Source organism: Pieris rapae, chromosome 1, assembly GCF_905147795.1.
Source record: "Pieris rapae chromosome 1, ilPieRapa1.1, whole genome shotgun sequence".
Taxonomy (NCBI): Eukaryota; Metazoa; Arthropoda; class Insecta; order Lepidoptera; family Pieridae; genus Pieris; species Pieris rapae.
Window position 1 is genome coordinate 3,917,420 of NC_059509.1, and position 24,573 is coordinate 3,941,992.

General features: G+C 32.3%; 4 protein-coding genes across 6 annotated transcripts; 2 read left to right on the plus strand and 2 right to left on the minus strand.

Moving 5' to 3' along the window:
• The first annotated feature begins 153 nt into the window (after positions 1-153).
• On the plus strand, positions 154-5,596 carry LOC110994904 (sodium-coupled monocarboxylate transporter 1-like). Its single transcript, XM_022261821.2, has 14 exons — positions 154-485; positions 881-1,040; positions 1,123-1,188; positions 1,661-1,712; positions 1,785-1,852; positions 2,130-2,284; positions 2,604-2,744; positions 3,195-3,303; positions 3,425-3,534; positions 3,765-3,907; positions 4,229-4,356; positions 4,681-4,850; positions 4,988-5,213; positions 5,476-5,596. The coding sequence occupies exons 1-14, from the start codon at positions 280-282 to the stop codon at positions 5,557-5,559; spliced, it is 1,818 nt and encodes a 605-aa protein (XP_022117513.2). The 5' UTR covers positions 154-279; the 3' UTR covers positions 5,560-5,596.
• A 295-nt stretch (positions 5,597-5,891) lies between these two features.
• On the plus strand, positions 5,892-11,572 carry LOC110994790 (sodium-coupled monocarboxylate transporter 1-like). The gene is made up of 13 exons (XM_045630709.1): positions 5,892-5,974; positions 6,171-6,319; positions 6,606-6,671; positions 6,743-6,794; positions 7,073-7,140; positions 7,333-7,487; positions 7,674-7,814; positions 7,927-8,145; positions 8,549-8,688; positions 9,081-9,208; positions 9,398-9,564; positions 11,031-11,199; positions 11,534-11,572. Exons 2-13 carry the CDS (start codon positions 6,248-6,250, stop codon positions 11,570-11,572), a joined length of 1,416 nt encoding a protein of 471 aa, XP_045486665.1. The 5' UTR covers positions 5,892-5,974; positions 6,171-6,247.
• Positions 11,573-11,812: 240 nt separating this feature from the next.
• On the minus strand, positions 11,813-15,292 carry LOC110994778 (endothelial lipase-like). Its single transcript, XM_022261626.2, has 6 exons — positions 14,934-15,292; positions 14,572-14,755; positions 13,673-13,821; positions 13,019-13,264; positions 12,536-12,866; positions 11,813-11,995 (listed from the first exon to the last, which is right to left on the minus strand). The coding sequence occupies exons 1-6, from the start codon at positions 14,968-14,970 to the stop codon at positions 11,950-11,952; spliced, it is 993 nt and encodes a 330-aa protein (XP_022117318.2). The 5' UTR covers positions 14,971-15,292; the 3' UTR covers positions 11,813-11,949.
• A 146-nt stretch (positions 15,293-15,438) lies between these two features.
• On the minus strand, positions 15,439-21,744 carry LOC110994791 (pancreatic lipase-related protein 2). 3 transcript variants are annotated; one of them, XM_045628442.1, is made up of 5 exons: positions 21,649-21,742; positions 17,491-17,689; positions 16,556-16,950; positions 15,879-16,212; positions 15,439-15,593 (listed from the first exon to the last, which is right to left on the minus strand). In XM_045628442.1, the coding sequence occupies exons 1-5, from the start codon at positions 21,686-21,688 to the stop codon at positions 15,548-15,550; spliced, it is 1,014 nt and encodes a 337-aa protein (XP_045484398.1). In that variant the 5' UTR covers positions 21,689-21,742; the 3' UTR covers positions 15,439-15,547. The 3 variants fall into 3 exon arrangements, with proteins under 3 accessions (XP_045484398.1, XP_045484403.1, XP_045484397.1); XM_045628447.1 differs by lacking the exon at positions 21,649-21,742 and adding an exon at positions 18,050-18,170; XM_045628441.1 differs by lacking the exons at positions 15,439-15,593; positions 15,879-16,212; positions 16,556-16,950; positions 17,491-17,689 and adding exons at positions 19,769-19,864; positions 20,143-20,479; positions 20,629-21,023; positions 21,146-21,341 and having other exon boundaries at positions 21,649-21,744.
• Positions 21,745-24,573: the final 2,829 nt, after the last annotated feature.

Genomic DNA, 24,573 nt, shown 5'->3' on the forward strand with positions numbered 1-24,573 from the left:
GTATTTAAAATTTAAAAGAAAGTATCGAAATTTTATAACGAACGATATTTCGATAATCAGCTATATTTAAATGGACCAATTTGCAGTAATGTCAAGGTTAACTCAGCGGTTTTGGTCTGATCCCAATTCATTGTTAACTATGAGGGGGATCTCGCAACATCCTCTTTTAAATTGCGAGTTATCGTAATTTTTTCATTGTAGCAAATTGAATTTGTACGAACTTACTAGCCATTTGACGTTTAGAATCTGAACGAATATATTACTTATTGATATCCGAAAATGGAAATGGAATATGTATCTGATATGGTTACAAGAATGCAAAAGTTTTCGTGGGTAGATTACGTAGTTTTTGTGTTTATGTTAGCCATAAGTGCGATTGTCGGTGTATATTGGGGGTTTATGAAAAAACAAACGACGCAAAACGATTACCTCCTCGGAGGACGGAACATGAAAATCTTGCCTGTTTCTATGTCTCTTGTAGCCAGGTAAATGTATTATTTTGGTTTAGTTTATAAAGCCTTTCGTTTACATGCGAAGTAATTGCGAAAAGTTTGAGCGCTCTCCCAAAAATCCTTTCGCGGGTTTATCGTGAGGCAACAATCACAATGACAAAAAATCGTAACAGAAATTATTTCAGATACTGCAAACTACAACAATAAAGTATTCATCATTTGATATATTCTTCATTTCTTTATCATAACGTTTCTTTGCTATGCCTTTATATATCTACTGCTGGTTGCGTTATTTACATTAAGAGAATTCTATTTGGCATTTTGTTGTGATAGCTCGATGATATTAATAGTTTTTTTGTTGCTGAACTTTCTATATTGGCAATATGTAGAGCTGCTTTAGATATTAAAAACTGAAACCTTTTTTTTAGTTTCATATCTGGAATAACTTTGTTAGGATCTCCAACAGAAGTCTACATGTATGGAACTCAGTATTCATATATTATTATCGGCATATTCCTCATGTCAATTTTCATGACACAAATCTACTTACCAGTATTTCACGAGCTGAAGATGACGTCAAACTACGAGGTTTGTCTTTTTTTCTTTAGATATTTAGATGGTATATATAGGTTTAGATGTTTTAAATGTAACAATTCTTTCTTATTTTCAGTATTTGTCATTACGATTTGACAACAAAGTTAGATTGTTTGGTTCGGTGCTTTTTGTTTTTGCCATGGTGAGTTGGAATCTATTTATTTTATATGTCTACGATCCAGAATTAGACAGACATACCCTCAACTGTTATTCTATATTAACAATTGATATATTCTAAATAGAAATAATAGTAATTTCAAAATTGTACCCCAAGTGGAGTTTAAAATTGGAACGCAATATTTTATCTTAGAAAACATAGTAATGTTACAGTAAAAAAACTTAATATAGCAGTTAGCATGTATCACGGTATTCCTGAGCCTGCCCTCCACTCTTGCCACAGGTCTATTTCCATTGGAATATTAATGTTATTGGATAATGGAAATGCACACACACTTGTATACATATTATATACATATATCTTTTACATATGTAGCCCGTCGCAATAAATTATAAAAAATTGCCTTAGTAACCGATAACAGATGAGGGTATATTATATTTCTTGATCTGGAACTATTTCACTCATAGCGTGTTCTTATTTTCATGTGCCTGGTTAGATTGGTTGGTTACCAATTGTAATATATGTACCAGCTTTGGCATTTAATCAAGGTGAGTAGAATTTTATGTTTGGAAACTATAAAATACAGGGTAATTTTTTATAATGTAAGGTCTCTTTTTCAGTAACCGGAGTAAATATACACGTCATAACACCTATTGTGTGCTTAGTTTGCATTTTTTATACGAGCGCTGTAAGTATTGACATCTTATTCATAAATCACCTCAATTAGGTAATGCATGTTTTGTCAAATTTAGTTAGTCGCTACTTAAAATGGGAGTGATAAGGATCCAACATTCAATAGCTATTTAATACATTTTTGAATAAAAAGATGATTTACTTTGGTTACATTTAAAAGTTATCATAAATTTCCCCGGTATGGTAAATCTATAGTATAGTATGAATAATATTAGGACGTAATCATTCGATTTTTTTAACATAAAAAAATATCTTTATTTGTAAATTTTTAGGGTGGTCTACAAGCAGTAGTATGGACAGATGTAATACAAATAACAGTGATGTTGGGAGCAATGGCTCTCGTTGCTATAAAAGGCACGTTGGATATCGGAGGATTTGGAGTCGTATGGCAGCGAAATATGGATAGCGGAAGAATCGAAGCACCTAAGTATACACCTATTCATGAAATAATTCTGTTTTTTTGTAGTCAAAAATATTTGCTAATGTTGGGTACGATATGTATAACAATTTAAAAAAGAAATTAAAATCCAATCAGATATCGGTGTCTTTGCATCTGACATGCGCCTTTATGGCCGAGTCAGTGGAATGAGGTTTAAACTACGTTAGTTTTTAATGTTCATTACATTTTTGAAGTTTAATATCTAAATTGAATCATCATAGGTTACCTATTTACAATTTCTTTGATAGTATCAAAGTCGTATATACAAATCAATATAACAAGTTGAGTGACGTGAGTATTATTTTAGCTGGGATTTTGATCCTACCACCCGACATACAATATGGAACCTGGTCATCGGGGGCGTGATCTACTGGCTTCAAGCCAACTCTGTCAACCAAACCATGGTTCAACGGTATCTTGCATTACCCACACTACGAGCTGCCAAATGGTAAAGACGTTTATAATCATCATAATTGAGAAGCCAACGGGCATCAAAACATTCTTTCGTATTTAGTATACAAATAAGAAATAAACTTTATTTCTTTTAGCGTGGTAGAAAGAACTACAGAGTCTTCCTATACACGGTTAGTCTCTCTCACTGAATCTTTTAATAGCGATAGCGATTCTGACTTTTTTGTAGTCAGTTTCGAAATCGGATAAAAAATATATATGTTTATCATGGAATTATACAAGTATCATTTATTACACTTCATTAAATTTGTCTCGCAGACATCACTACTCATCGGTGAATACAGAGATATATACATACAGAGGGTGAAGCCCGAGAGAAAAAGCCGGCGTAAAAAACTCTCGGACAATAGTCAACAAAGAAAATAAAAAACATTATTTATATGTTTTATTTTATACCTTTATTGCAGCTAGCTTAAAATAATTGCAGGTCTGTGTGTCTGTTTTGTATTGGAATATCAATTCTATACTGCTTCTGTTTGTATTGTGGACTATTGATTTACGCGAGATTTTACAATTGTGACCCTCTTCAAACGAAGGTTAGTAACATTAATTAAGAAATAATTATAGACATTTTGTTCTTATAAAGCTTTTTTCTACAATTCATTATGCCAGTTAAAGGTAATATTTACAATTTAGTGATTCATCTGAATTTTTTAGTTGGCGAAGGCAAAGGACCAGCTACTACCACTATTGGTGATGGATGTTCTTGGTGACTTACCAGGTTTACCGGGAGTCTTTCTTGCTGGTATATTTAGTGCAGCATTAAGGTGTTTAAATACTTATATAAAAAAAAATGTTTTAGAGATTTAAAAATATAAATAAATAATAAGGACTCTAGCGATCCTTAGATGTAAGATATAATAAATTTATATTGGAGCGAAACCATCAATTGTTTTTAAATTAAAATCAATATTTTGATAAAATATAATATAATGTACAGTAAACAAGATAGTCTTTGAAATAAATGCGAGTAATTAACCCAATACAATGTCTACAGTTCTCTTTCTACGAGTCTTAACTCGATGTCCGCGGTGGTACTCGAAGATTTTTATAAGCCGTTCTACAAGAGACAGCTGACGGATAGACAAACAAACTGGCTGTTACGAGGTGTAGTTGTTTTCACTGGAGTGCTATGTTTAGGTAAATTACTTTATAAATAAACAACAGTTTTATATAATACTCTTTTAACGACTATAAAGTCGAATTTATTACTCTCGTTATAAGATTACGTGTGTTAAGTTTATTTTAAGTGTATTCCTTATTTTTAATTCATTCTTGCTTTATGAGTCAGAATAAAAAAAAAATTGTCCCCAACTGTTAGCTAAATTTAGTACAACCATCCTGCGAAAGCGTCCTAATGAAAATAACCTTATTGAAGTTATCATTTAAGTCAATCGCCGTATATAATATATACTTACACAAGAAGGTAGTGCTATAAATTCTAAATGTACTTGATTTCAGCTTTAACCTTTGTTGTTGAGAAGCTTGGTACAATCCTTCAATTAACAATGACGTTGGAAGCGATTACGATGGGTCCACAACTTGGTGTGTTCACTTTGGGGATATTGATGCCGTGGGTTGATGGATTGGTAATAATATCTATAATTGTTCATAGACTTATTGATAATTTTTGCGCCTGATATGTAAGGACGTTAAACCGGTGTATATATGTGCTACGAGGATAATATAAAATATAAGTATTTGCCATTTTCTGTAAATCGTATTTGCGTTGTAGTAAATAGAGATTGCTCTAGTGAAAATACTGCAGTAAGTCTGAATTATTTTGTATGAATACGGAACGATGTTTATAGATTTGTAATATCCTGCTAATTATAAACTTAATAGTAAATAATTGGGTCTCTTCTTTCTCTTCTGATTTGCATTCAGACTATTTTAAGGCGTTCTTATTTTAGGGTGCTTTAATAGGAGGCCTCAGCGGATTAGTAGTAATGGCATGGTGGTGTTTATCAGCTCAATTAGCTATTGCTAGTGGTCACATAACTCGCTCACACAAACCTCTCAGTGTTGACGGCTGCCTTTATAATTACACCTTAAATGCAAACAATCTGCAAGTTACGGAAAGGTAAACCTTATAAACTTCGGTTAGAATCGTTGAAATGTTTGTTTTTTTTTCGTACTTACTTAAGTTATATTATACTCAACTACTTTACGAAACTAAAAAAGGAATATTTTAATAAAATTATTTATTGAATTTTTCAGTGTGGAAGTTAATCCAGTTCTCCAAGTATCGTACATGTGGTATACACTAGCGGGCTGTTTAATTACTATGTGTGTGGGTTTGGCCGTAGCGGGGGTAAACAAAGCCATAGGTAAAGCATATGTGCCTCCCGCACCAAAGTTACTTGCGCCGCAGATAAGAGGACTCTTCAGGGACCCACCTCATCCAAAGGAGGAACCTTTTATAAGTGCATATGATAGCCAAAAGGTTAGAAGAATTTGTTTATATATTAACGTATCTCCAATCAAGTCCACATATAATATAACAGTCATAAAATGATATTGACAATCTTATACGTAGATGATTTTTGGGAGGTTAGACGTTGAAGAAGCGTTATTAATTTAAAGTAGGTTTTTGTGTTAGAAAAAAAACACTATTTCCAAGTTCAATATAAAGTGACCTGCGTACGTTGGAAGAGCCATTTAAGAGATTACATTTCATTTGTAAATCACTACTTATATAATTTCAGGAAAATACACAAAACTCAACTTCAATAAGCATGAAGCCAATAAAGGAGATTGAAGAGATGAGCTCAAACTTAACGTTAACTTAGTTGCGTAGGACTTAAGTTTAATAAAATTTTCAATATATTGCCATTTTTATTTCAAGATACATACAGTCTATAAATAAATTGAAGGACAAAATGAAATAGGAAGTGGCTAATCAAGGGACCACCTTAGCTTATGTAGGATGCTTTGTGAGACGATTCAATTGGCTACGGTCGTGTGTGTAGAACTATAAATAAGTCGTGTATTAAACAAAATGGATAAACTTCAAGTTTCGACTTTGAAGGCTTCCTTACAACACTTTTCATGGATAGATTATTGGGTTTTTGTTCTGTTATTAAGTGTTTGTGGTGGTATTGGAATTTATTTTGGGTTTATACAGAAACAAAGCACGCCACAGGAGTACTTGATGGGTGGAAGGAAAATGAAATTACTGCCCGTGTGCTTTTCACTAGTTGCAAGGTAAGGCCATGCAAAAGATATTTTAATTTCAATTTTTAACTAACAAAATTGGGACAAGAATAACGTTGATAAGCTATTGAAACTAGTTTCCTTGGTTGGAAAAATCTACTACATTAGAATATATAGACTAGAATAGACATTTAAAAATTGTGATCATTGTGAAGCCAATTCTAGTATTATTTTAGTTTTATTTCAGGAATTTCACTTTTAGGCATACCGACAGAGCTATATGTTTTCGGAACGTCATATTTTTTCACAATTATTGGAACACTGATGATGTCTATTATCATAAGTAATACATTTCTCCCGGTTCTGTATGATTTGAAGTTAACGTCTGCTTATGAGGTAATTTTACTTTAAGATTGGACGAAATTGCGTCTTGAACTTCGTGAAGAAATAATTTAATTACTCATGGTAAGGAAGTTACGTGACTGTATTAATATACAATTTCCTGAAAAATTTCTTGTTTAAATAATAATTTATTTATATACGTATATAATGTATAATATAAAAATGCCGATATGCTATATTTATTACGCTTTGTATTATAAATTTTTCAACTTCATGCAAATAAGAACTAGGATGTCCTTCTTTATAAGCATTATTAAGAAAATACACAATTTTTTTGCAGTACCTACAACTTCGTTTTGATAAAAGGATCAGAGTATTTGGATCTGTTTTATTTACAACGTATTTGGTAATTAATTAAAATGTTACTTCTGAATTATAATACAATCTTCCAGCCATTTAATGAAAAGTTTATTTTAGTTGGCGTGGCTGCCTATTGTAATTTACGTACCGGCATTGGCTTTCAATCAAGGTAAATTGTTTTACTTTATACTATAATCCTATCGTACTTATGAACAAATCAATTAGATCAACCCTATATCTCAATTAAAAATAAAAATAGGTAAAAAAACTTTTTAAGTTAAACGGCTTTATGTTAAACATACATTGCAATGTTTAAGATAAATGTACCAAAAACCAAAAAATAATAAAATAGATACAGTCGTGGGAATTATAAACATATGCATAGACTAGACTAAAATAAATTTATCTGTACAAGTAATAATTAATTTAACCGAATCTTTGTTTTAGTAACTGGGGTCAATATTCATATAGTGTCTCCAGTTGTATGCCTCGTATGCATTTTCTATACTTCTGTGGTAGGTATTATCTAAAGTATTTCAATACTCTGTTTCTCAAGATACATTATATTAAATCAGTTTCTGAGTAATGTAAATGCGCCTAAAGATGACCGATATCTTCGTAATTCGCTTTTAGTGTCAGTTGAAGCTGTGTTGAAATGAATGGACTGGAATTGTAAGTAATATAAGTATCTTATAATCATTTTGTAGGGAGGGCTAAAGGCTGTTGTATGGACAGACGTTATTCAAACTATCGTTATGATTGGAGCAATGATTTTAGTTATCGTCAGGGGAACTATAATCGTTGGAGGTTTTGGCAATGTCATTCAAAGGAACTGGAATACTAAAAGAATTGAATTTCCTCCGTAAGTATGTCTGAAACTAAAAATCTACTGTGGTAATTGTCCTAGTGCTCTGTGGCTTAGTGATTTATGATCACGGCGTCCCTGTAACCAGAAGAAATAGTCGAAAGACGTGTTAATTTAATTTCTAAGAACTATGAGAGAAACATAATTATATTTTCCAAATAAATCAGACAGCTTTACTTTCAGATCTAATTTTGACTTAACTGAGAGACATTCTATCTACGCAGTATCGATAGGGGCCACGTTTCATTGGATTGGTAATATTGCTGTTAACCAGTCAATGATGCAAAGGTTTCTAGCGTTATCGGACTTAAATTCTTCTAAAAAGTAAGAGAGGTCTTTTATAAAATTAAAATAAAAGGTTTTAACTCCGAATAATTGAGATGTATCTCAATGTATGTTGTGTACAACATACAGTTTACAATTTAATTCTTTTCAGGGCTGTGTGGGGCTTTTTCTTTGGAGTTTTATTAATTATGTTACTTTGTGGCTATAGTGGTATGCTAGCATATGCTAGATATTATGATTGTGATCCCCTAGACTCCAAGTTGGCATTGGCTAAAGACCAGTTACTACCGTTATTAGTAATGGATGTACTGGGCGATCTGGAAGGCATGCCAGGGGTTTTCGTTGCGGGAGTGTTTAGTGCTGCCCTCAGGTAAGAATGTCTTTAAGATTTTTCACAGGAACAGTAAGAGAGAGATTAAAATATTTTTTTTTAAGTTATGTATTTTATTAGCACTTAATTATTTTTATGTTGTTTCCATGTGCGTTTAAGCACAAGAGTACTCGACACAATTTGATAATATCTATAGGTATAATTATACGTACATAACATTAATTTTGTAATCTATTACTATTAAAGAAATATATTTTTTAAATTACTTTACATAATAAAAAGTAAATTTTATTTGATTTATCAAACTTTACAATAAATTATTCGGAATTATAATTACATAACTGCCCCGACGTTCCGCGTATCTCAACAGGTAAAAATATTTACGATTAATTAGACTCTGGCTATATATTATATGCGACACTACAACAAAATTTTGTTACAGCTCTCTATCTACGGGACTAAATTCTATGGCGGCTGTAGTATTGGAAGATTTTTGCAAGCCATTTTTCAAGGAGTTCAGTCAACGCCAAACGCAGATATTAGTTCAATCAGTCGTTGTAATTTTTGGATGTGTATGTGTTGGTATGTACATTATTACGTCATACCACAATTATCCTATTGCGGCCTTGGTACAACCTCTCAGTTAATATTATAAGTATTTAAGAAGTTTTAAATTAGTATTAGGAGTCACAAGTAGGGACAACGTCACGACGTAGAGGATTTTCTAAAAACGTACTGATTATATTATATCTTTTTAAATTATTTGCCAAATTATTACGAAATTGCCGTGCACCACTGAGTGGAACCAACTACCCACTGAAGTATTTCGACTTTCAAGAAAAGAGAGTACCAAATCTTAAAACAGCGGCAACGCAATCGAGAGCCCTCTGGCATTGACAGTGTCCATTGGCCCCGGTATCACTAAGTCCGTTTGCAAAAACTAGTAATTCTCATAATAACAGCATCTATTTAAGGTCTCGTGTTTGTTGTGGAAATGTTGGGTCCTGTACTGCAATTGGCTATGACGCTGTGCTCTGCATCTATGGGACCTCTAACTGGGATATTCCTAATGGGACTATTTTTACCATTTATTGATGGGACTGTGAGTATTGATATAAAATAATAATACAGAAATATGCCAGTTTTCGGAATCGCTGTTAATTTAAGTCCGATGTATGTTAACTAATCAATCGTTTAAGCTTTAAACATATTGTCCTGTTTTTGAAAGTACGAGATAGTCAAACATTAAATAGCTATTTGTAAAGCAAAATGTATTAAGAACATTTTTTAGAGTGCCCTTTTTGGCGGTCTTGTTGGGATAGCATCAGCTGGCTGGATCGCTGCACAATCACAACTAGCTCAGGCACATAATTTACTTATATTCAAAGAGAAGCAGAGGTTTACATACAACTGCACTTATGAATTTGAACCAGCTTCGAATTTAACTCAAACACAAGGGTAAGATTTTTAAAGCATTATTTAAATTATACACAGACAAACGTCGCTTTTTAAACAAAAAGAATAATTATTTCGCATTTACATACTATAAAGTTCCTCTGAAATTTGTGGCTCTCCCACTTCAGAACACTATTTAGCTACAAGCAAGCACATTTGACTATGCTGACGATATTTTGGTATTTCTTTAATATTTTAGAAATTTGTCTCTTTCTGTTAAATTGAATTTTTGTTGTGTTAAAAAGAGGCAGACTGCTGCTACTTAGTTAACACGGTTGACTTAGAAATAGTCTCTATTACTTTAAAAACTTAATGGGTGCCAATGTCTGTATATATTTTGTTTTTGGTTGTGCGAAAGAAGCAAATGCATATTAACTTTATTAAACTATATGCAGAACACTATATAAGCGTTTTGGGCCTTACAACCCGAAGTAAAATGCTTCGCTAGGAATAGAGTTCCAGAGAACTCCTGGTTGAAACTGACTGATAGTTTAAATCTTTGTACTTACTGGACATGTAACAAAATGCTTGCTTGAAAGCGAAAAATAATGTATATATAGCGAAACCGGGCTCTTTCGGCTGGGGGCCCAGGCTATGACGTCTCCAACCCCCCAAGTTACTTTCAACCAGCATTAGTTTTTAATTTAGTTGAAGTGTTTTAGCTGTACGTGATATTTGCGACTGTATACATAAACAATATTTTCCACTTTAATGTAATAATAATAATAAATTTGAAATTATGTAGGTCAAGGAGTAGAGATAAAGTCGTAATCATTATCATAAGATAAAATATGTGGTTCTCAAACGTATTTTTATAATCTAATTGTTGTTTATAGCAATATATTTCTAAAGATATTATGTTAAATTAATTAAATGAAATCTAAACAGAAAAAAATTATATTTAAAAAGTAATATAATATTTAAATACAAATTTAAAAAGTTCGCTGTGGCAGTGTACCTCTAACGCTGGCAGCACTTCCTTGCTCTGTTGCGATAGTTTTTCATTGAGCGACGAAGGCACCATTTCTGGGGTCACCTCAAATCTCTACTCCAAAGGGAGCAAATACTAGTTATTAATATGATGACTTTGCAGGATGTTTGTACAAAAACTATTTAAATAAACTGACGTGTTAGCAAAGCGCGGTAACTCCCAATAGCGATCCCAAATTGAAATTTGTACCTTTTGGTTGCGACGAATACTAAGACACATCAAAACTGTATACAAACGTGAGCGGCGGTATTGCTAATGGAAATTAGAGACCGAAACTTTGCATCATTATGGTGACCCTGGGTTACGTTTTTTTTTAGGAAAACCAAACACCAAAACACTATACATTATTTATAGATAATGAATTTGCAAGTACATAAGACAGTGTAATTAAAATGATAGGCATTGTTCATATGTATCCTTTACTTTAAGTTATCAAAAACATTATACAGTAATTTCAGTTGACCTCTCGGTTTTTCAGAGACGTTCCTTACATATACAGTCTATCTCACTTATGGCTGACGGCTTTGGGGTGTATAGTGACCATTATTGTAGGATCGTTACTAAGTTTAAGAGGACGCACCCTTTACGAAACAGATGAAAAACTATTCTCTCCCGTGCTAAGAAAATGGATCACAAACAAAAGAAGTGTATGTAAATTTGAAATGTAAATAATCCTAGTTGACACGAAAATTTAGAAATTACAGTCTAAAAGTACTGTGGGTCTGCTGTCGATTTGATGCTAAACAATTGATTTGGTTTTAATAAAAAAAGTGATAAATTATCGATCTTCTTTGTGACTTTGATGCTTACTCGAAGTCCTGTTTCCGTAATGGGGTATGCAGGAAATATATTACTCACGTCTTTTCTCAGACAGATATTGTTGAATTTAGGGTTAAGGATATGGAGATGAACATGAGATAAAAGTGCAAGTCTGCTTTTAATTTTTGTGAATATTTTTAATCACAACTTTAATATTTTTAGGTACCGGATTTGAATATGACAAACATAAATAAAGTATGAGAATTTGGTATGTTTTATTTATTGAATTTATACTTCTTTAGCGCTTTACCGAAAACTGATGAGAGTAAATTTTTACGATGCGCGCGCACACCGTCACGAAAAACCGACACCCTGAAGTTGGCTATAGGCAACATTTTAGTTCTTTGAAGTTATACTTCTTTTGGAGGGTTAGGGAAAAATTATGAGAGTATTTTTTTTCTATTTTTAGTGTCGTTTTTTCTACAAATGTAGAATAAGGCGAAATATATAATTTTTGAAAAGATTTTTATCTTGTTACGCCAACGAAGTATAACTTCTAACGCGTATACATAAGTACATACACCTAGACTTAAGGTATATTGTATTATTTACAAATTTATTACATGATATCAATTTGTTTAAAAAGGGAAATAGTCGCCTGTATTTACTCGAAAAATTCCTGATCTGGAACAAAAAACAAGTTTATTTGTATAATAGCCATAATTATAGCTTAAATATGAACTAAACTGCCATTTTTAGCCAGTTTTTGCCTCGAACCACTATGTGGAACCAGCTTCAGGTCCATCAAGGTAAAACCAAACCTTCTGGTAATGTAAGTGTCCATGGGCGGAGGTATTACTTAACATCGAACGAGCCTCCTTCTCATTTACCTCGCATTACATTAAAAAAACATGTTCTGAGAGTGAATGTATACGCGATTCCTTTCCTAAGGTTATTATTGTAGTATTTAATTTCTCTTTAGGTTTTTTATAAGTAAGAAATATTATACAAAACAATATTTTTATAAATGTTTGCAAAATGAACTACTCTATTAAATTATATAATAAATATAAATATTATTTTGAGTTAATGTAACCAATGAAGTTTGACGATTACAATTGTTATGTGAACCATGTTGTAATTCGACAAAATATCACGATTTATTGGCTTACAAGGATGTAATTTATTTTAATAAATTATAAAAACGCTCTTAAATATACTTACCTTGACTTAGACAAAACACCATTTCCCATGGGATACATGTCTCCAAAGCATTTGTCGTCTTCCACATTTTTCAGTGTAAAACATTCTCTGGCGACTAGATGATCATATAAAATCGTAGCTGCCATATATTCATATCCTTTGCTATGTGAGCAAACATTGAACCAACATCCGGGCATGATATCACCTCCGTTGGGAAAGAAGTCTGCATGTCCACAAAGCTCGGAAAACCCATACAAAGCTGTGTTTGTGTGTATTATTTCCACATACTGAGCGTCTGTTTTATTAAGACGATTCTTGTCATGTTTCCATAAGGGACCGGCTGGATCTAAACCTAGAATTTAATAGAGACATTTTCTCCATTAGGAAATAGAAATATAAAAAATAAATTCGCTAATAATCTTCTTTTCACTTTGAAAATTTATAAAAAATAAACATAATATTTTATAATACAAGCGTTAAATAATGTGTTACTGGGTTTATTACCTGTTATTCTTTTTACGCGACCTTGAGTGGCCTTTCCAGCATTTCCGACTAAATGGGCACCCAAACTGAATCCAACTAAATGCATGTTATTATATGATACGTTAAATTCCTTATAAAGCCAGTTAATGAACTGTCCCAGCTGTTGACCAATAGTAGCCACTCCCCTTTTTGCAGTCATATAATTTCTTGTTGCTAGAGCACTCCAGTCAACTACTATAATATTTACGTCTTTTTTACGAAGGAATGCTAAAATGATTTTTATTGTTTAATTATTAAACAAACAGCCACTTCCAGAAGTAAATATCTATGAAATTTTAGGTCATCGGATTTCTAATTCTCTTTCATTCTTTTACCGACCTAAAAAAGCTACCGACCTAGCGACCTAAAAAACATATAAGCTAAATATAGCGCTGCAACCTTGTAGTTCTAGGCTTCGGATTTCTATCAGGCAAGTAGATAGTACCCTCTGTGCCTTAGTGTGGCTTATAATTTGCGTTATTATTAGTAATTAAAACACACAGTAAGGATGTTTTTCTGATGTACATAATTATTTGACTATGTAAAACTACATAAGAATAATTAAGAATTATGATTATAGCAAGACTAATATAGAAAAGATTAAGATTTTTATTGCCTATTCTAGTAAGTGCTTACCATCAGTTAGCATTTTATTCATTTTATTAACTCCACTACCAAACCATCCATGAACTAAGAAAACGATGTCCTTATGTTTATTAAAGTTTGAGTTCAGGATTGACTGCTTTGTGCCGTGACTGATTACTTGCGGTGTGGTGGGATTATACCTGTTAAATATGTTCGGGTATTAATGTTACGTTTGATGAGAATGTGTGAAGTGTGCTACTACCTACATGAATTCCTAACTACAAAAAAAAATGTTGTGTGGTTTTAGGAAACCACGGTAAAAGTGAATATTTTTTTTACATTATAGACATTTAACTAAACATTTTTGGAATAATGTTCCATTAAGGGTATAAAATCGCTTTATCAATCTTATTTTATACTTGGAAAATTGGAATGATAATGGGACTAATAAAAGTAGACTAAGTCTTTAACTAATATTTTTATTGAATTCTGTGTCTTAGAGAGTACGACATACATAATACTTAACAATTATTTAGAATGTATACACATATTAAAATAGCGTGGAGCACTGGCACAAATGAATAATAGTCTATAAACAACACGGTTAGCTGCTGCAAACTATGTGCGCCGCCATATTGGCCTTGGCTGCTATGACGATCGTCTTTCACTTTATCCCTACTCCGCGGCCGACCGTCACGTGACATGCGCCACACAGACCAAAAAGTTTGAGACGATGTCATAAAAGTTTCACTTTAATAAATTGAAGAATAACATCGGAACAGCCAAACTCAGTTTGTTAACTAATATTAGTTTTTAGTTGGACTTATTTTTGCTTTATCGAGTTAAAGTACTTGAACAAAAGGTATTTTTAAGTTCTCATGGTGATGTTCATTAGATAATAAAATTTTGTAAAATTAATTAAAAAGGTATATTCTTTTTAAAAGTCTTACCTAGAAAACAACCAGTAACGATGACTTATAGGATTCTTTCTAATTTGATCAATCATATTATAATCAATCGGCTCCATAATATCTACTAAATGAAGCATATTATCTCCATCTCCAGGAAAATAAAAATATCTATCTCCGTCTTTATGGTCTTCCTTGGGACTTCTTAAAGTAGCTCCATAACAAACTAAATGAATGGAAATCATTTAAAACGTACTTAGGCAATGTTGCTGTTTTAGATGTAAGCATGACATAAGAATTCGTTAATAGATAAGGTTTATTACAAGTTTGAGCCTTTAAAAATAAATTGTATTTGTATATTATAAATTGGAAAATTATAGTAATTCTAAAATCGTATAACTTGCCTGATGCTATTCCAAATAACATGAGAACCAACTTCATGTTGAATATTATTATATAAATCACTTGTATTGTTTAAAGAACCCTTATTAACTAATCCATAGTAGTTACAAACAACAATTAAATATTTATCAGTTCAGTAATCAGTATCAGAACAATTGATTGTTTTAGGTTAAGATTTAATTGTTCTAATCATGCTTATATATATAAGATTAGAAAATTTAATCTTTACAATTCAAGGCCTCCAATCGAAAGAATGTTTAAATATTAATTAGGCATTTGATTTTGGAAAATACGTATTTTATAACAGAATATATTATACATTAAATAAAACTGTATTATATTTAATATTTGTTAGGTTGTAAATGATAATTGCCCATGTCAACCTGCCGTTCTGCTTCCCAACAATCTAATCTAAAAAAATCTTAAAAAAATCTTTTTTAAATAATCAAATATATTAATTATTTTTTTATCTCAGATTCAATTCTGATTTATTATTAAAAGATAAAATAATAATACAAGGTTTATTATATAAATAAAATACAGATCTTTATGGTTAGAAAGTAAGTTTTTCTATAGGATCCATAGATATAAAAAAATTGTGTTCAGTTCTAGGTTTTTAGAACGGCCATTCGCCTCCGGTCGATAGTCCGTACAGTCCCGATCTGGAATATTCAAAGTAGATGTTTTATATATATATATATATATATATATATATATATATAAAAAAACAGTTAATCTACGTATAAATATTTGTGTTTCATGTTTATGTCTGCTATTACGATTTCAAGTGTTTCCGATACTTTTAACAAAACAATAACTTGTTTCGACGGGAATCGATTCCCGAACCTCTAAATTGAGCACCAATTAGCATCAAATGTGCGTGCTTAGGTATATTTTGACACATCTAGTTGAACTTATAATCTATGGTAAATATTCTGTCGACGTACCCTCTTTTATTCAAATTAGCGTTGCCCATACGCATTTGGGCACCACCACATCTATTTCTGCGAGCTTCATCAAGATTTGCACATCGTCTACCGTTAAAGCGGTCGTATCGTACCGTTGCAGCATATAGTTGATAGCTGCGGCTGTGAGAACAAGTGTTAATCCAACAACCAGGCTGTGGGTTGTTGCCGCCATTTGGGTAGAAGTTAGCCTGGCATATAGGGTCGAAAATACCCATCGTACCACCATCAGTATGTATGCACTCTACATAGGTAGCGTCCTGTGCGTTTAAGGCTTGCGGGTTTCTACCAAATTGTGGTCCAGCCGGGTCCAGACCTGTTGGTATATTTGTACGTATTACTATCTTTTTGTTTATATGCGTAAGTAAAACCGCAAAAGATTTTTGAAATTATACTTCTTTTGGCGCGTTAGTGAAAAATTATGCGAGTAGACTTTTAGCGACACCCTAAATTTAGCTATAGTCAATATTTTAGTATTTTTGTGTTATTTAAATAAACTTTATTATACTAGATAATGCGTTATAATAAAATTTCTCTATTTTTATTTTGATACCCCAAAGAATAACTTCCTACGCGTGTACATAAGTACACCCGTTTTTTTAACAACGAAAATATTTAACTACAACATTTTTGTACTGATGATAAAAATCACGCCTTACCAGAAATTCGTGCCACCCGTCTGCCGAGTGTACGACCAGCATTCCCAACGACATGAGCTCCCAAGCTGTAGCCAATTAGGTGGACGTTATTCCAATTACCACCAAAATTCGAGATCAACCAGCTTAAAAAGAAAGCGAGGTGTTCACCAGCGTCAGGAACCGCACGTACACTTGATGAATACAATCCATTTGCACCTCTACGCCAGTCCAGAGAAATGACATTGTAATCACCAATGTGAAGAAGTGCATCCCGCACATAGGTGTTCACCTTGGAATTTCCGTCACCGTTCCACCCGTGTGCAATAACAGCTGTTGGTAGATTTGGGTTGTAGTTAGAGTTTCGTATGGAATTTGCATTGTTGTGTCTTAAAAGCTGGTGATTCTGGGGATTACGCCTGCAATTTAATGTTTTGTGTTATAATTATTTTATGTATTGAAAAATATTGCCTAAAATAGGGCCAATTTAATAGAACTCATTTGTTAAACGAAACTTATATATATAGCCACATAAAGATAATAAGCAATTTCTGTTCTGAAGAGGACTGGACGTCGTTACAATGTTGATGTTGAAACCGTTTCTCTTTTTAAATACTTGGGATGAACTGAAATAATCGAATGCAATGTATACTTCTTTAATGAAATTGTGAAATAATAAAAAATATAACTCTTTTAAATAACTTTAAGAATATGAAAATATATAAGACCTTTTTCATAATAACTAAATCGATTTACATAAATTTGAAGTTCATATCGATGTATAAGCTTTAATGGTTAATAAGCCAATCAGAAGAATACCTAATAACAAATTTAAATTATCATTAGAATTTAGATATCTATAAAACGATTTAGACATGCGTTAGCGTTTAGCATCATTTCATTTACGTTTATTAAATATCCATACCCATAGACAACACACATATATACATAAACATTACCTAGTATAAAGCCAGTATTCGTTTTGAGCACCACTTTTGGAGTCAAAATTTTCAGTTTGCGCGCGAAGATCGACTAGATGTGGTACATCTTCTCCATCCGGTATCCACACATACCGGCTCACTCCCTCTACGTAATGACTGTTGTCTCCGGGTATAATTGGAATATAGTCTGAACTAGGTGTTGGGCCACCAGCACACACTGGAAAAAGATTTAACAACATCAATTTTTACTACGATTACATAGAGAACATTAATTTATAGTAACGGTTCAAAACATATACCATAAATATAAAGAAAACCTGTAAAAGGCATCCTATATATAACATTATAACTATTTTAAGAACATAGTTTATTTATATTTGACTTAACAAGATCTGTTATACGTGCGACGTTTATATAGACATGTACAAGAACGTGGTCTGATAGGATCAGGGCAAGAAACTCAGTCGTTGAACCTTTATTCAACCATGTTTATAAATTATTATAGCAAGCAAAAAAGCTTAAAATCTAAAGATTCCTGTTAACTTATTTGCTGTACTTTTACTAAAGGTATACTTACATGATACAAACAAACTTAATAGAATGAAGAGCTCCATGTTGATCACTAAAACTAACTGTATAGGATCTTGTTTTTATTGCTGAATATTTTTTTATCGTATTGAGATAATCAATTGATGTCGCTATTTTACAAAAGTGCTTTGACGCAAAAGGCAAGGTCAATTATTACTAAAATTATCGTGACTGATAAAATATGTTCTGTCGCTATTTCAATAATAATTTATTTTATTTTAATTAATTACTAGTTTAATTTTATTGCCGTAGAAAAGCCGTACGGCATTGGATTTATTTGCGATATTGATTGAAGTTTATACTGCATTAATAAAACTCAACCCGTTAAAGCTTCAATAAAAATAATAAAAGCTCTATTGTTGGGCGTATATACATTCCACTTATTTCTTTAAAATATCAATACCTAAGTAATAGAAGATAGAGAGAAGTATACCGAAATAAAAAAACTATTTAGATAAGATTTAGTTTCTTATCTATATTAATAAAGTTAACCAATGTTATGCAATAATAATATACATTGATGGTGCTTTATGTGTTAAAAAAAATATATATATTCCGATTGAAAATATTTTTTTTTCAAAATTCGGATTTTATACTGCTTTATCTATTTAAACTGTTTCAACAAAGCGATATTATATCGAGTAACTAGAGAAGAAATATACCATCTTTTATCGTCAATACAGGCAAATGGCATTATAAAAGGAAGTCATCAGTCATCATCATCATCAGTTTTCTTACTAACTGCACATAATGTCTCGTCTTAATCCATTTCAATCCGATATATTGTGTGAGTTCTTCACTCTAGTGCCTACATGCCTACAAACATCGTTTTATTGTTAATCCAGTAGTACCTACGTCGACATACGAGTTTAATTCGCTGCGTAACCGAGAACAATACTATATGCGAGCAATGTGTGTCAATTTTCCCCATAAACGTTAATTAAATTGTCAGAGTTAAGGCAGAGAATATAGCTTTACAGTGAGGAAATGCTGCCAGTGTTAAAGGCACACTGCCACAAATACCAATTGTTTTAATTGTCTTTATATTCTTATATTTAATTGTTTTTATTTTTACTATCTAGGTTATGAAAATTGTAAATACTGTATATTTCTTTGCACACTTCACTAATAAAGTGTGCGATTCCTCGTGTCTCAAAGCAAAATGTCGCTCGCCGGGCTGCTTGCATCTTAACATACTCGTGTATTAGGGCACTCGTATATCAAGGTATTTATCTAATTTTTTACTGGATCTAATGAGATTTTTTGACTTTAATAATTTTAACATTTTATCAAAAGTAGCCGCAGTGAAATTGTATGTGATATTCCTATCTACTAGTGCATTACTAGATTTTTATAGAATACAGTTTTCATAAAAAGACTTATGATGCTTATGATAAGAGAACACTCGCTCAACTCTTCATATTGAAAGTTCATGCAACAATACATTAAGAAGAAAGATTACTCTTGACATTAAAGCCAGTTTCAATAAACTGATATCCTTATATCGAAAAGAACCATAATCGAGAAAAGGTTTATTATCTTCATCATCATTGTTCAACTCATCTATATACTGTAAAGAATAACCTTATGCAGTCATCTGAATGCGCAACCGTCTTAGACCGCTACAGCTTCCAACCGGCTGCCGTCTTAAAGAAGGTCCCGAAGGAAAGGTTGTATCAGGAATTAGGATTTTTTGAAAAATACAAAGTTAATCTTATTATTTATTAGTCTCTTTATTATCACAGTTTATCCCCGCTTCTAGTAAGGCCAATCAGATGCAGTGTTCAATCTATATAATCCACTCCTAGAAAAAAAAATAGAATTATGAAATCAAGACCGTAATATACATATTCAAATACAGCTTTGAAATTAATCTATGTATATTAGGATGCGTTAGCATAGGAGCATTATCTCACAAAACGAACGATGAGATTTTGTTTGAAATTTAGTACTCAGCTAACCAAACAAATAAACGAACAAAATCATCAGGTTAATGAATTTTTGTAGACAACGCCGCAAGTAGAGAAATCTAATGATATTGGATTAAAGGACATACAATTTGATTGAAATCATTAAACGTACCCTTCCTTATATAATTCAGTGTTGCCCATACGTAGAGTATCTCCATTGCATAAGTTATTTTCAAGTTCGTCTTGATTAACACATTTGAAGGCGATAAATCTATTGTATCTCACAGATGCTGCAACGTACTCGTAGCTTCTACTGTGGGAGCAGGTACTATATAGGCATCCTGGTTGTGGATTCGTGCCTCCGTTGGGGTAAAAGTTATTTGTGCAAATGGGCTCGTAAATCCCCAAAATATGGCCATCGGTATTTACACATTCTACGTATTTCGCGTCAGTGTTTCTTAGAGTTCTGTCCGTATGATCACCGAAATCTGGACCAGCCGGGTCCATACCTGCAATTAGACATTTACATATTAATCATAATACTTCAATTTTAAAATAAACTCTTAGGTTTTTTTAGATATTAAAGGACTGTTTAGCCGGCATTTTATAGAAATTTAATTTAATATTTTTATTTATAGTAAAAATTAAAGCAGTATACCTGTAATACGCGCTACTTTTCCACCCACAGTACGACCAGCATTTCCAGAAACGTGAGCTCCCAAACTGTGTCCCAATATATGCATTGTATCCCAGTCTCCACCAAAGTTGGACAACAACCACTCCAGGAAGAGTCCAAGGTTTTCACCTACTTCGTCAACGACACCGGCGCTGATTGGATAAAGAAGGCTCTGGCGATCACTCCAATCAACAACTATGACATTGTAGTAACCAATATGAAGGAAAGCGTCTCTCAATAAATGGTTAACATTTGATTCGCCATCATTATTCCAGCCGTGAACAATAACAACGATTGGTAGAGATGCATTGTAGTTAGAGTTTTGTACTGAGTACAAATCGCTAGATAGCAACTCTTGCTTGCTGTACTGGTTTAATCTGTGAACATTAATTCCTTTCTATAATCTCCACATAAAATTGTAGACTATAACGAGAATGAGGGAATATTCTGGCCTTTGATTATAGCTTAATTATTACATATTAATAGTATTGCTTTATACCTGGTATAAAGGTAATATTTGTTTCCGCCGGACCTTGATGAAGTTGGATCTACGGGGACTTGAAGATCAACGAGATGAGGTACACCATCTCCATCAGGAATCCATATATAACGACTTACGCCCTTTACGTAATGACTGTTGTCACCAGGGGTAGTGGGGATGTAGTCAGGCGGGTAGATGCTACCACCAGCAACCACTGTAATTAATATTTACTTTAAAAAATCCTGCTAATCAATCATCAGTTTGTTAAAAATTACTTATTATTTTTTTTTATTTAATTAATTGAATGCACACAATAGTGTGCGGAATACCGCATCTTTTTACATCTGAACGAATCGTAACGTTGAATAGTTTGATAGTTATTTTTGAAATTTACAGTGATATAAAAAACAGTTTTCACATGTCTAAGCACAAAAACCCGAGAAGTAAATTCAGTTTTTTTACACTAAACCTTCATAAGGTTGTATGGAAATGTAGATTTTAATCTACGCTTTTTGACTTACGAGCTAAGAAAGAAGACAAGAACACTGTGAAGAATTTCATGTTGACCGTCTTCGGCTGATTCTGTAATGTACTAAAAGCCTTCGTATTTATTACTACGCTTATCGCGAAAGTTGATATATTTTGTTATTAATAAAACTCTAACAATATACAGGAGGTTTAATAAATGTACGCTTACAGTGGAGTTTCAGGCAATAAAAAATTATCCTAAATAATGACCACGGTACATTTTATAAAGAGACATCCCAAAGAGTCAATTATAGTCGATAAACATTGATAAAAAGGGAAACATAACAAAACATAAGTAACTTAAAGCCGTAAAATAGTGGTTGGCCTACTGAGCCCTTCTGTTCAAACTGTAAAAAAACACTGTCTTAATAAGAAAAGGTAAACGAGCATAAACGGTCAAAGAGTAAGGCAAACGACAATACGTAGGTAAAGATAAAACTAATTATTAAGGTGTGTTTTTGGACAAATATATTTCAGAGAAATAATTTCTGTTTCATTTTTGAAATTATAACTAACATTACATTACATTGAATTGTATTAAAACACCCCGAAATCATTAATAATACGTTTTTTTATCGTATAATCGCAAAAAATTTCCATAACACACAAACATAAGCGAATATTAATTTTATAAACCTTATCAACTTTAAATTAATTTAGAATTTACTGCTGCTAATTTAGTAATATATCGATAGACAAATCTAGAAAAACAAAATTAAAACCCTTATCAATGCTACTTGTAAATGAAATACTGATACCCAATGTTAATTAATACTGGTCATGTTACAAGTATAAAAAAATTGGAAAGGGAAATCTAATGGTTAGTGAAATTAATTGGTTTCATGTTCCCCATATGCCCACTTAAAACAAATCCGAAAATAATATTTTAGATATGAAATAAAAGTTATTGTCACCTTAATAGTATTGAAATACAAATCTAAAAAAGATGCCGCAATGCAGCTTTATTGAATAGAAAAGACATCATGAAAAACGTTTGTATAGCGAAAATACACGTAAAAATCCTGAGTTTATAGTAATACAGTATGTAAAAAATTTCAAATTTTTGGACAGTATTTATTATTCATAGGAATTCACCCATAAATTATGATTTTTATCAACTACAATTATTTATATAATATGAACTGTCAAGTAGGTATTTAGGTAGGTATGGTTTATTTTCTTGTAAAACGCATTTGCTTCTCTTCCGTTCTACGATTGTACGTACCCTTGATTTGAGAACTGGCAGTAAATGTAAAATTAGTTTCATTTAGGGCCTGTTTCACAATGTATGGAGAAAGTGCCAAACAGCTATGCAATGCATAAATTATTCGGAAATCGGAATATGAAAGTTCAGAAGAAATTTCTCGCTATCTGACAGTCGTGAAACACAAAAATACTGTTTATCCTACCAATAAGTAATAAATAGGTTATTTGGAAAAAAAATTTTGGAAAAAAAGACTGTGAATGTTTATTTTTCATTATGACATGCAGTGTTGCCATGCATGCAAACAGACACAGAAAGAAAGGGTGTAAACGCGATACTTACTTTTACACACTCGTCCTGCCCCTGCTCACTACTGAATGTAAATGCGGCATATGAATATATACTAGAAAAATCAAAATACCACTCACGAGGGGTAGAGTTACATAGTGCTTACATTGCGCTTTTCTTACATTCTTTATAAAGCAAAATGTGATCTTTAAATCTTGTTAAGGGTATTTTGAAATATACAAATATAACAGCTGCACATCATTGATTATTTTTCGTTTTAGACATTGACTGACACCGACCAGTTTCCTCACAATATTGCGCTAGAAAAGACGAATCCATTACCCAGGATTTGAAATATATTTATAAAACACCGCTGTATTTTTTTTGAAGTTTATTATTACTTGAAGTTGTCAGACAGGAAACTTTAGAAAGGAAGGAATTTAGCGCGGATGAAGTTGCGAAGATTTTGCAAGTTATTTTTAATGCATGCATAATTAGTTTCTTTTATTTTTACACTTATTTAAAAATTTCATTTGAGAACCTTGTTTCGCCAAACAGATAAGATAGTTAATTAATTAATATAAGATCAAATTTATGATATCTATCAGTGAAAGACATAATAATACTATCATTTAATTCGTATTAATTTATTTGCTCAACAGTATTCCTACAGCTTCGCGTTACACAATAACCAAACAATTACATCTCTAAATCTTAAGATTTAATGAAAATTTTAATATAAACATACAGCACAGTTTCACCTACTTATACAAAAATAATACAATTGTATATTTATAATTAATTCTAAGTTCTAAGATTCATTGATCAGTATAATACTTATTTAGTATAATGGAAAAATAAACAAACTATTATTAATAAAAGATACCAGAGCTTTTTATTAATTGTTTGGTTGCGTTAAATATTTGTATTTGCTGGTAACTTGTGTATAATCTTAAGGTATACCATTCATGACTGAGTTACGTAAATAATTTGTATTAGACCGAGAAATGTGAAATAGTTTTGTTTGCCTTGTATTGTATGAAGGAGGGTGTGAAATAGTAAAAGCGACAATAAGTCAGGGCAGCCAATCAAACCGTTGCAAATAGCGCGTTGCATTAGGTCGTATTGTTTACGTCTACATTTAAGGGATTCAATACCAAAGTACTTGCGCATGTGTAGTATAAGTGCGTGCATATAACAAAAGCAAAGTACCGGCATTTTATTTATTTCTTTATAGAACAGGGAAAACGGCAGCTGGTTCCACAAAGTGGTGGTGCGTGGCAAAAACTGCCTTTAAAAACGCTCAGTTGTGGAACGGCGGAGGTCGAGGTGGTAGGGGTGGAATTTCGTATTTCTCGACGACCGATGATAAAACTCAGCTGCAGGTATTAATCCTAATAACTCCTCTAAACACTCTCCATGGTAA